The sequence below is a fragment of the Typopeltis vanoorti genome, chromosome 22 (genome assembly GCF_054136105.1).
Source record: "Typopeltis vanoorti isolate ZY-2024b chromosome 22, IOZ_Tvanoo_1.0, whole genome shotgun sequence".
In the NCBI taxonomy this organism is placed as follows: Eukaryota; Metazoa; Arthropoda; class Arachnida; order Uropygi; family Thelyphonidae; genus Typopeltis; species Typopeltis vanoorti.
The window spans coordinates 33,583,488-33,596,627 of record NC_143570.1 but is presented as its reverse complement, the minus strand read 5'-3'; the positions used below and the strand labels follow the sequence as shown (position 1 = coordinate 33,596,627).

At 34.4% G+C, this 13,140-nt stretch overlaps 1 protein-coding gene across 3 annotated transcripts in view; it reads right to left on the bottom strand.

The window, feature by feature from the left end:
- Window positions 1–5,375: 5,375 nt before the first annotated feature.
- Acat1 (Acetyl-CoA acetyltransferase 1) overlaps window positions 5,376–13,140 on the bottom strand; it is a 159,551-nt gene continuing 151,786 nt past the window's right edge. For all 3 annotated transcript variants that reach the window (XM_090411742.1, XM_090411740.1, XM_090411741.1), the window contains one exon: window positions 5,376–5,581. In XM_090411742.1, the coding sequence (XP_090267868.1) occupies window positions 5,461–5,581 (121 nt within the window). In that variant the 3' untranslated portion in view covers window positions 5,376–5,460. The remainder of the gene's footprint in view (window positions 5,582–13,140) is intronic.

Sequence of the window (13,140 nt, the reverse complement as noted above, 5' to 3'; positions counted from 1 at the left end):
TTATTCAACTCCTCAAAGAATCCCCTTCCTCCACCTTGGAGTGTATTGCATTAACAGTGCCCGTGAAAAATGCCTTATATAGATGAAACTTGATGTCCAGAACAGCAAATGTAAATAACACATTAAGTTTTAATAATTATGATAAATCTAACCTCTCTAAACACCTTGGATACTTTAGACAGAAATGATTGAATTCATCGAAGTTCATAAAAATATATAGAAAGGCACCTGTTCACTGCATTACACCAAAACCTAGTACAAGTGCAAATTTAAAGAAGCCTATAAAAAATTCTAACGAACCACCATTTCAACTATAATAATGGTCTAAATCTCAAGAATATGAATGGAACATATTCAACCCACTTAACCTCTTGTTTTGAGAGGTCATTTTAATTAGAACTGTGGCAATTCAGGATCTTAACCTTTATATATCATTAACAATCCACAACACATATTTTAAATACTGATATGGCAACTACTAGTGCTATAAAGGTTAATATGATCCTATATAAGGTTAATTTCGGCTTGGTTGGCTGAGTGGCCTTGCGTATCTGTTCTAAAGTCAAAAGGCTGTGGGTTCGAACACCGGCCATGAATGTGGATGTTTGTGATTGTCTGTGAAAAAAGTAGTGGTGGTGGTAGTCGGCGGTAGATGCCATTCGTGTAGATGATGAAGGTAGTTGCACTTAGTGGATTTGAGTGGTGGAGATGGAGAACTGTAGAGTAGATACACTCCCCTGATGAGTCTTTGGATTGACTAGCGGTGTTACGTAATAATAATAATAATCCTCTGCCAATGTAAAACAGAATATAACTCTGATGTAGTTTTTTTTTTTTTCTTCCACACTACAAATCAAGCCGGTAGAATCACAGTTAACCAAATAGTGTTACTTTGGCATACTTTTTGAACTGTAAATATACAAGGGTAGTCTGAAAAGTTCTCGGCCTCGACCATAGATGGCAACACTATCTGCAAGATTTTTTTTTTCTTCTAAGTTGGTACATCTATCATAAGCATCCATGTGAAATTCAAAGTCATTCTATCAAGTAGTTTGCTTTATACAGCTGTCTGAAGCAAAAGTGCAGTCTGTATTCCTCAAAATGGATAAAATTGAGTATCATGTGGTTATAAAATTCTTTGTAAAAGAAGGTTTAACGCCAAAAGAAATTCATTCGATGTTCATAAAGTTTATGGGCACTCTTCACCTTAATTTCGACAATTAAGAAATGAGCTGCCGAGTTTAAACATGGCCGTAGCAGCCTTGAAAATGATCCACATGAAGGACATCCAAAAAGTGTAACATCACCAGAAATCAGTTAAGGGGATAAAAATCCCTTATTGTTTTTCAGCCAGTAAGTGAAACTAAGATCGAAAACTACGATCTGAACGTTTCATGCCGACGAACTGTCAGCGTATCCAAGCGTCAGTGACCACTTGGTAGTGCCACACCACGGCAACTCGTTGCAAAGGTGGAGCAAGCTCCCTCACTGTTCTTGATATTTTCTCATAATGTAAAAACACACAGCTCTTAGATGTAGTACTGTTTTACATTATGAGGAGAGGTCACTACCCAGACCGGTTTCAATCTTTTTTGAGGTCTCATCAGTGAGTAGCTAGACCTAGAATATCAGAGTTTAAGTGAAAAGAACTTACATACTTTTGCTATACGATTGCCAGAAAGGTGTGTCACTATATTATATTATATTATAACCTAGTATAACTAAGATGAAAAGCCAAACGGCTATTTATTTCAAACTGCAGCAGTTCAGTTTAATAGTCACTGATTTTTGCTGGGCAAGCATAAAATTAGTTTTCTGACATACAATGCCTTCAATTTCTGGAGTGCACCTGAAATACTTATTTTTTGATAAGTATTTCAGGTGCACTTGGTGAAATTGTGTGAAATTCACACAATTTCACCAAGTAAATCAAGGGTTTCTCTTAAGTCAATTCTGAAGTTTGATTCATGTTTTCAAATAAGAATCCAACCTTCACCTTCTTCTCCAATAATATGTGGCTTATATTCTTGTTAGGCATTTTGTAAGATGTCTGTTTGCAAAATATGCATGTTACTATTTGCTCTAACACTGAAGAAATTTGATAATTTGACAAATGGGATCTTTCCTAAAATATGCCAAGTAATCTTGATTTTGTAATATTAATATAAACCAACCAAACAGAAAAGAAGTTTTCTATCTATATGGTTAACTGATTTATATTAATATTATAAATACCAACTACATACGCTTACAGACCTAAATCTTGATTTTTGTTTAAGTCAATTTTAATGGCAATATTAGGGTTTAATTAGATATTAATAAAATTTACTGAGCATCTCAACTTTAGTTTTAGCAGCCAAATTATTCAAAATAGGGCAAAAATAAGTGTTGTGAATAGTAGAACTATAAATAATAAAAAACAAGCTATATATATCAATGCTCACTATAGCAACCTTATTAGGATCTAAACAGTTTGACACAGTGTACAATGCGATATGGTGAATTTCTCTTACAAAACCAGTGATAAGGACACTAAGCATTGTGCTTAGCAGCAGCAATGATATGCGTGTTGCTCAGATAAGTTCTTATTTTTAGTAAATATTGATAATATCATTAAATATAATTGGTGTTATTTTCTTTATTTTTGATTGTGTTGTTTAGTCGTGACTATTATCACACAATATTATTTCAAAAGCATTCTACGTTATGCCTTTCATGTGTATGAGAAAAATGGTGACCAAGACATCGATGTTGAATGATATTAATATATGGGATTTAGTGTGATGTAGCTTGTGTTTAATGTATTCATTGCTGAGAGTAAATGGTTTGTGGTACAAGAGCGATTATGATTATTATTATGTGACACTTCCAGGGAGTCCAATGACTAATTGAGGGAGAGCACCTGCTCTATGTCTCCACCAGCTACACCAATGCCATCTACTTCCCACCACCAACACCACTGGTATTTCCACAGACAATCACAAACATCCATACCCATGGCAGGATTTGAACCTGTAGCCTTTTGGCTGGAGATTGGATATGCTAACCAATCGGCCAACCGGGCTGGCACCTCCAGGGAGTCCAAGGACTCATCGAGGGAGGGCGCCTACTCTACAGCTCTCTGTCTCCACCAATTACAATGAATCGCAACTACACCAACACCATCTACTGTCCACCACCATTGGTATTTCTGCAGACAATCACAAACATCCATGATGTTTGTGATTGTCTGCAGAAAGAAAAAAGAAATTGCATGCTTAAGCAGACTCCTTCACAAGATTACATGAATTCAACTGACTGGATTGGAGTGTGGTACAGCAGAAGGAGAAAGAAAGAGTGAGAAAAGCATAAAAGTGCAAGAAACTTGGAGAAAAGGGAAAGTATTGTATGGGGATTTGATAATGAGAAGTATACTTAATGAGAAAGTGAGCAATATAAAGCACAAGAAAGAAGGGTAACATGTATGGTAAAGAAGGCTAAATCAGATTTTGAGAGAAACTTGGCTAAGCAGGCCAAAGTAAATCCAAAAGAGTTTTTTTATAAATATTTATATTTTCACAAGTAAGAGAAAAAAGAATGATTACAGAAAGATAACTTTACTCGGTGCTGATGGCAGGAAAGTGACAAAAGCAGAAGAAATAGTTCAGTTATTTAGTGATCACTTTGCAAGGGTAACTCATCCAGGTGGCCAATATGCAGTTACTGACTTGACATAGACTGATGTGAGAATTGAGATATATGAACTGGAGGTACTCAGTATATTGAAAAATACCAATGCAAATATAGCAGTGGGCCTAGATGGTATGTCAGCTCGTGCACTATGAGAATGTGCAAATGAACTTGCATAGTTTCTGATGAAGTTGTTTAATCTAAGTCTCAGTCAGCTCTGGCAAGGTTCCAAGGGAGTGGAAAAAGGATAAGATAGCTCCATTACATAAAGGTGACCAGTGGAGTGCACAAGGGCATTCCACTGGCCACCTACTATTAAATTTGTACATTAAAGATACAGCAGAAGATTTGAGGGGGAGGGGGGATATTCAGTTGTTTGCTGATGATGCAAAACCAGAGAGGCCAATGGTTGATAAAAGTGATATAGACATCTTGCAAGATGACTTAAATAAATTGGCAATGTGGGCCAAGAACAATGGTTGTCCATTTATTGTTGTAAAATATAAGGTTGAAAGGGTTACATACTTTATATCATATTGGTGGGACTAGATTACAGACTAGGTATTTAGGGATGATGATGGATAGAGATTGTTAAATTCAGAGGATATATTGCAAGAGTTGGCAAAATACCTCACAGGATTACCTGAATGTTGAAGAATAGCCTGACAAGTAAAGATAGAGAAGTTATTATCCCTCTTTATAAAGCTATGATTTGGCCACATGTTGACTATTGTGCACAGATTTGGTCACCTGCATTTCTACGGGACTAGGAGGTGGCGGCGGCGAGGATTAAGATACAAGTGACCAAGCTCGTGACAGGTCTGTGAAATATACCCTGTGAAGATAGAATGAAGGTGAGTGGATTGCAGAGTTCAGCTGACAAGGTAGAGGAGAGAGGATATTATAGAAACTTATGCATTACTTAAAAAATTTCTTTTGTGTAGTCTTATATTCTATAAGACTACACAAAAGAAATTCTTCAATATGTGAGGAGTAAGGAAGAAAACAAGGGATCACACTTGGAAGTTGTATAATAGTTGGAGACTGCCACACTCTTAGAGTGAGTGTCCAAACAGTAAATAAGTTTAAGGAGATGTATGATAGGTATTCTGTTAATGGATAGTGTGGATCTTCTGCAATGAGTCTTTTGAATCTATGAAGTACCCATGACATATTACATATACATAATAATAATAACTACTGAACTTTAGCTAGGACTTATTGGTAGCTTGTTATATTTGGAGAAATAGTGAGTTGCTGCAATGGTGTTTGCAATAGTGAGCATTTAACATGACTACACAAAAGAAATTTTTCAATATGTGGGGAGTAAGGGGGGAAAACAAGGGATCACACTTGGAAGTTAGATAAGAGTGTAGTTGGAAGCTTCCACACTCTTAGAGTGAGTGCCCAAACAATAAATAAGTTTAAAGAGATGTATGATAGGTATTCTGTTAATGGATAGTGTGGGTCTCCCGTAATGAGTCTTTTGACTCTATGGATGTCATAGAGTCAAATGACATGGTTACATTTACATATAAATAATAATAATAACTACTGAACTTTAGCTAGGACTTATTGGTAGCTTGTTATATTTGGAGAAATAGTGAGTTGCTACAATGGTGTTTACAATAGTAAGCATTTGACATAACTTTTTTTTTTTTTTTTAATATCATAAACAAAAAACGTATATAATAAAAGTACTTAAGTTTCTTACAATTCATTATTTTATTTATTGTCTGTACAAGATTTCATCACAAAATAAGGATTTCTCATCTCATATCCATAAAAAAATCATAATTTCTGTATGAGAAGTGCTGAGGCACCACCTCCGCCATTACAAATAGCTGCCATTCCATATTCATTTGGCTTCAGTGAATGAACCATGTGATTCATTATACGTGTTCCTGACATACTAAGAAAGAAAATATGTTAGAAAAAAAACAGCATTATAGTTTTTTCTCCTTAACTGTTGATAAGTCATTTCAGTTTTCATTACAATTATAAGTTAGTTTTCATTATAATTTCAGAGTTAATATTAGTTTTGTATGTCTCTCAAAAGAATGAGTAAAATACAGTCAAAAAAATATAAATGTTACTGTTTATCATTTTTTACTCCACTAAGGATTAAATACTGAAGTAATATAACAATTTCACAATCAATGAATGCACACATGATTTAGAAAGCTTGATCAGAAAGTCAGATGAAAGAAACCATGATGGAAGTAACTCTTACTGTGCAAACAAGGAAAAAAGAACATAAATGATTATGTAGTTCAGAGGAATTTCAGTACTGGATATCCAAATGCCAGATTAATGCAGTCATACATGAGAAAATGTTAATAAAGATCACTGAGAGTAACAATCCTGATATCATCCTTTTTGCCAGGCCTGGCAATCTTTAGTTTGAAAAACCAAACAATAATTTCCAGAACAACATTTTTAATTTAAGACAAAGATAGCAACCATATTTCAAGTTCTACAGATCTTGAAAAGAAACAGGATAAAGCAAAAGAGAAAAGATATTAAAAACTGCTGAAACTTGATGATAAACAGTAAATTGAACAGATAGAATACAGATTACATATAGACTGCATATATCAGTCTAAATAAAGATATAATTAGACTAAATATAATCTAAATATTTAGATTATATATAGTCAAAAGTACATCATATTTAGACTGCTAACAAAAATTTATAGATAAGTAGAGCAGTACTTATGATGTTAAACTGCATGGAGATGGTTGCACATTAAATCTATTGCTATAGGTTTAATGTGCAATTTGATGATCTAACAAGTGTTTACTTGTTAGATCATCATCATCATACGTATCAAGGATTTAAGCCTAGCATGGCCTGTTCCAGCCTTAGAAGTCATCGTTGAATCGTTTAAGAGGACGTCCTGGTTTTCTTTTTCCTAATGGCTTGTACTTTAAAGCTTGTTTTGGTAATCTTTCTGTTTTCATTCTTTGAACGTGTTCCATCCATTTATGTTTATATTTTTAAATTTTTTCTATTACTGGTTCTTGGTTTAATTCTTTCATAATTTCTTCATTTCTTTTGTGATCAAATAGGGTATACTTTGCAATTTTTCCTCATAAACTTAATTTCTGCTATTGTCAATCTTTGTTTGTCTTTTTGTTTTATTGTCCAGATTTCGCTTCCATACATTAAGACTGGTAGGGCTAATGTATTGTATACTTTTAGTCTGGTTTGTTTTTGAACTAGGTTCAAAAACAAACCAGAATATAGAGTTTAATTACACCTGTTATTAAATATAGAGTTAATTACACCTGTTATTTTTAAATATTTTGCAATTTTTACGTTTATATCTTTTTCATTTTCATATGTGATCATGCATCCCAGGTAGTTAAATGAATTCACCTGTTCTAAGATCTTGTTATCTATTACTATTTTAGTTCTTGCTGGATCTTGTCCTTTAAAGGCCATAGTTTTTGATTTTTCTGTTGACATTATCATACCATAATCTTTGGCTAACTTATTTAGATCTAAAATAGCTTTCTGTAAGTTATCTTCAGAATTTGTAATTATTATTTGGGTCGTCAGCAATGAGGAGAGTGTTTAAGTTTACTGTAGGAGAAAGTTTAATTCCTTGATGTAAATTTTTATTCCATTTAAGTAGATATTAAAAAGAGTTGCTGTTTAAATCCATTCTGTACTTCTAAAATAAAGTTTTTGGAATATTTCATAGTTTGCTATTTAAGATTCTGATATATATTTTGTAACAGGAATTTAGTATACTGATACCTCTATAGTTTTTAAAGTCATCTCTATTACCTTATTTAAAATTAAGGGATATTAGATTCCCACATTGTTTTAAAACCGAATAAGAAACTCAAAGATTGGAATCAGAGAGTTTCATGCCGAATATAGTATAAAAACCATAAAAGTATCAGCGAATACTAGCGTGAGCTAATGCAAGTAGTCCTAGAGCATAGTACAAAACCGGGCAACTCATTGCAAAGGTGGGTAAAGTTCTGACTGCTATTCTTGGTATTTTCCATAATGTAAAAACACATTTCCTAGGAAATGTATGCTGTTATTACATTATGGTGGGAGGTCACTACTCAGACCGGTTTCAGTCTTTTTTGAGGCTTCATCAGTGAGTAGCTAGACCAAATTAATACCAAAGGGTATAGCGAAAAGAACTTATGTACTCTGCTATACGAGTTGTCCAAAAGGTGCACCCATTAAGTTACTTAAATATAAAGAGCCAACACGCTTCATTTTGGCGATATAAACATTATTTAAATTAAGGGGATATTAGATCCCACATTGTTTTAAACTGAATAAGAAACTCAAAGATTGGAATCAGAGAGTTTCATGCCGAATATAGTATAAAAACCATAAAAGTATCAGCGAATACTAACGTGAGCTAATGCAAGTAGTCCTAGAGCGTAGTACAAAACCGGGCAACTCACTCGTTGCAAAGATGGGTAAAGTTCTGATTGCTATTCTTGGTATTTTCCATAATGTAAAAACACATTTCCTAGGAAATGTATGCTGTTATTACATTATGGTGGGAAGTCACTACCCAGACCGGTTTCAGCCGCCTTTTTTGAGGCTTCATCAGTGAGTAGCTAGACCAAATGAATACCAAAAGGTATAGCAAAAAGAACTTATATACTCTGCTATATGAGTTGGCAGGTGCACCCATTAAGTTACTTAAATATAAAGAGCCAACAGGCTTCATTTCGGCGATATAAACATTATTTAAATTATTTCCTAGGAAATGTGTTTTTACATTATGGAAAATACCAAGAATAGCGATCAGAACTTTACCCACGTTTGCAATGAGTTGCCCAGTTTTGTACTACGCTCTAGGACTACTTGCATTAGCTCACACTAATATTCACCGATACTTTTATGGTTTTTATTCTATATTCGGCATGGAACTCTCTGATTCCAACCTTTGAGTTTCTTATTCGGTTTTAAAACAATGTGGGATCTAATATTCCCTTTATTTAAATAATGTTTATATCGCCGAAATGAAGCGTGTTGGCTCTTTATATTTAAGTAACTTAATGGGTGGCACCTTTTGGACAACTCGTATAGCAGAGTACATAAGTTCTTTTCGCTATACCCTTTGGTATTCATTTGGTCTAGCTACTCACTGATGAAGTCTCAAAAAAGGCTGAAACCGGTCTGGGTAGTGACCTCCCACCATAATGTAATAACAGCATACATTTTCTAGGAAATGTGTTTTTACATTATGGAAAATACCAAGAATATGGATCAGAACTTTACCCACCTTTGCAATGAGTTGCCCGGTTTTGTACTGCGCTCTAGGACTACTTGCATTAGCTCATGCTAGTATTCGCTGATACTTTTATGGTTTTTATACTATATTCGGCATGAAACTCTCTGATTCCAATCTTTGAGTTTCTTATTCGGTTTTAAAACAAATTGGGATCTAATATCCCCTTAATTTAAATAATGTTTATATCGCCGAAATGAAGCCCGTTGGCTCTTTATATTTAAGTAATCTCTATTACCTTTTTTAAAGATAGGAATCACAATTGCTTTTTTGCAGTGAATTGGTGGTGATGGCTGTATCTAACCTACAAGATATAATAATATATAGATCGCATCACAGAGAATTGTTTTTGGACACAAGCCATGTAAAGGTTGAAAAAATTTGTGTGGTCACTCAACCCTGCTATATGTGATTGTGATCGTATGACCTGAACATGGGCCAGTTTACCCAACTACCATCACAAGGTTTGTCTTCCATGTTTTGCAACTGGTTCACCACTTTGCACTGTAGCAAATTTTTTTTTTTTTTTTTGCTTGGTTAGAAAGTAAATTATTCTTGGCAGAAAATTATATTCTTATTCTTATCCTTTAATTGAAGTGTGATCAAACAAGTTTGCATGTGAAGTAACTTTAAGACTAAGCTGGTTGTATACGGAGCAAGATAACTTCACAACAAATTGTTCCAGTATCACATAATGCTGACACACTTCCTTTTGCACATATAATGCTATGTATAATGCTATGCAATTTAAGAATGGTCAATACCCAGACCACTTTCAGTCTTCATTGAAGTCTCATCAGTGGGAGTGTAATTTCTACCATTGCTACAGCACTCGCTACTGCAAAAATACTCTACAGGAAAAAATAGTTGTAATAAGTTTCCTCACTTGGCTGGAAAATAAATTATATTTGAAAATAAATTATATTCTTAATTTCATCCTTTATCTGATTTAAAGGAATAAACATTTTAAATGATTTAACAAATAGTATCTATGGCCCATTGATGGCACCTCTATAAAGTTGAAACCAATCTGAATAGTGACCCATCCCATAATGCAAATAATACACATCTCTGAAAAGAAGTGTAATGTGCATGATGGGATACTAGGCAATTTGATGCGAAGTCATCTGTATCCACATATAAGCTGCCTAGTCATGAAGCTACTGTTACTTGGTTACTTTGCATGCAAACTTTTGCTTGCTTGGATTAAAGGATGAAAACAATACAATTTCTTGTTAGGTATAATTTATTGTCAAACCAAGCAAAGGAACTTTCCACAACTAACTCTTATCTGGAGTATTTTAATAATATGGTGATGTACCATTTTACTGCTTTGATATGAAATTGTAACAGGTACCATTCATTTAGCATTCAGTATCTTCACAACTCTAGCTCTCATGATATAGAGAGCAGTAATGATATTCTTATCCAGACATTCTTGAAATGAGGTAAAACACAAAAGGTTATATCAGGTGGAAAACTAAACTGGTTTTCTGGTAAGGTTACCGTCTCAATGAATACGAAGACACCCATACCAAATTTTTTCAACATCGGTACAACCTGAGTTATGGTGAACTATGTCAGAGGCAGTTCCTGCATTGTGGTTCATATGATCACTTGGGTGGCAACTGCCCCTAAGCTAAATGTTTCAACTGTATGGAGATTGGAGATCAGACATATCGCTAATCAGAAATGCGAAAGTTCTCAATATCACGTTACCACCTGTCCTTTTAGAGTGTTCTGAAAGAGTGGGTGCACCAGTAGAGAATTAGAACAGCATATATATTGGAGAGGAATAAAGAAGAGTTCCTGGATCTTCCAATTCAGTCTAGTAAAGATGGCAATAAATTATAAATTAAAGATACCAAGAAATTACATACTTGGTTTAATCCTTTATCCAAGTGTAAGCAAACGAAGTTTGTGCCTGAAGTATTTTCAGGATTGGGGCAACTCGTGGTAAAGGTGGTATGACTTCATATCACTTGCCTTGGTATCCCAGCATTGAATATACTAGTCCTAGCCCACACAGCACATTTACAAAATACAACTATTGCTACAAAATGAATTATATAAAATACTATTGTATTACAAACAAGAAAACAATGGTTTTTAGATCCGTTTTAACAACAACATTAATTTGTGTTATTTGTGCTTGTGTAGTAGCAACGCATCTTGGGCTGCAATGCTACAAGTCCAAACTGCATGTAAATCATGCATTACCCCCCCCCCCCCCGACACACACACAATGTTATCCCTCCTAGGTAGCAGTTTGGTGTGGTCCGCACCGAATGCAGCTCCAGCGTTGAGTATACTAGCCAGTACTGATACTAGCTGTAGCCCGCACAGCACATTGACCATTGCAAAATACAACTATTTCTACAGAATGAATTATATAAAATACTATCGAGCGGTATTGTATTACAAAGAAGAAAATAATTGTTTTTAGATAAATATATAAAAATTTAAGAATGGCGATAATAAAACAGGAACCTTCATTTTATACTGTTAGGGCTGCAGCCTTTATGGACGAGCAACCAATGAAAGGGTCACTATCCAGACCAGTTTTGACCTTTATTGAGGTCTCATCAGTGGGAGCCAGACCCAGAGGTGATACCAAGGTTGAAGTAAAATGTGACTTCTGTATTACTTCAACCTTGGTATCACCTCTGGGTCTGGCTCCCACTGATGAGACCTCAATAAAGGTTGAAATTGGTTTGGGTAGTAACCCTTTCCATAATGCATAACATTCTACATGTCCTTAAGGATGTGTGCTTTGCATTGTGGGATACTAAGACAAGTGATGTGAAGTCATTAGCTTCTATATACGAGTTGCCCCAGTTTTTAATGTTTTTAAAGGATTAAACCAAGTATATAATTTCTTGGTATATTTAATTTATAGCATAACCAAGTGAAAAACTTCCAACAACTAGTAAAGATGGCACCTTCAAGCAAACTATACTTGGTAAAATCACAAAAAGATCACGGCAAAATCAGTCAGAAATTAGCCCCAAAATTCCAGAACTGCAGGAGCCACTTTCCCAGTCGAATATGGATGGAACAACATTAATTAAAATTACCAATAATGAACCCCGTATAACAAATATAAGACAAAATGAAACAAATGGAACTGTTAAACAAGGAGAAAATGGAGAAGAAACAGAAAAGATGAATTAATAAAAAAAAATTGGATAAACGAGGATAAACAACAAAATTAAAAGACATACTAAAAAAAAAAAACGGAACTAAATCTAAAAGAAGAAGAAATTAAAAAAAAAATGTAAACATTAAGGAAGCTGTGGATTCAGAAGAGTCCACAGCCTTCTCAGACTCAGAAAGAGTTCATGGACTATGAGGAACCATCTCATGCTAATAAAGGGAAGGCAAGAATACAATTAAAGAAAAAATAATAAAGTTGACTGATTCAAAGTTTGTTCAGTATGATTATCATCTACATGAAAACATAATAACTAGCTTCCAAATCAAGAACAACAGGCATGAAATTGAAATAATGGAAAGCAACTGTAAAAAACTGGAAAAGGCAAAAAGTAGGTTACACAATTGTTCCTTTACATATTGAAGAACTCATCAGGTTCATCCAAAATCTAGAAGTTAAAGATCTACCAGTGACACTTCACTAATCATATCATCTCCTTTCTGCATTGCATCATTAAATGTATGAGGATTCCACAAGTAAGTTGGACAAGAAGCTATATGGAAACCTATGCTATGTTATGCCATACCAGGTTTTTGTTTCTCCAAGAAGCATACTTCTGCTGATATAAAGATATAAAAACTTCAACTGATGGATATTCATTTCTTTCTTACTGGAGCTTTGGAAGATTTAACAGGGCTGGAGTAGGAGTTCTTATTCTTGCACTTATTTTATTTAGTTGTGAAGTTACTTCATGTACAACTTTCTTTTTGCTCACTCTTGGAAAGAATAAAAATAAGAATATAATTTTGTGTTTAGTATTATTTAGTTTCTCTATGGTCATTCACTATGGATCAGGGTGGATGGTTTTCTGATCAATGCAGCAATACAATCAGACTGCACTTTCATCCATGCATTCCCTTCTATGCATTAATTAATTGCACTTAAGGACAGCACATGAAATCTCAACTGGTTAAAAGGTGGAGTATGAGAGCAAATGGGCTGCTGAGCTATATGATTTGTCCAAGTGAGTTATGGCAAAAA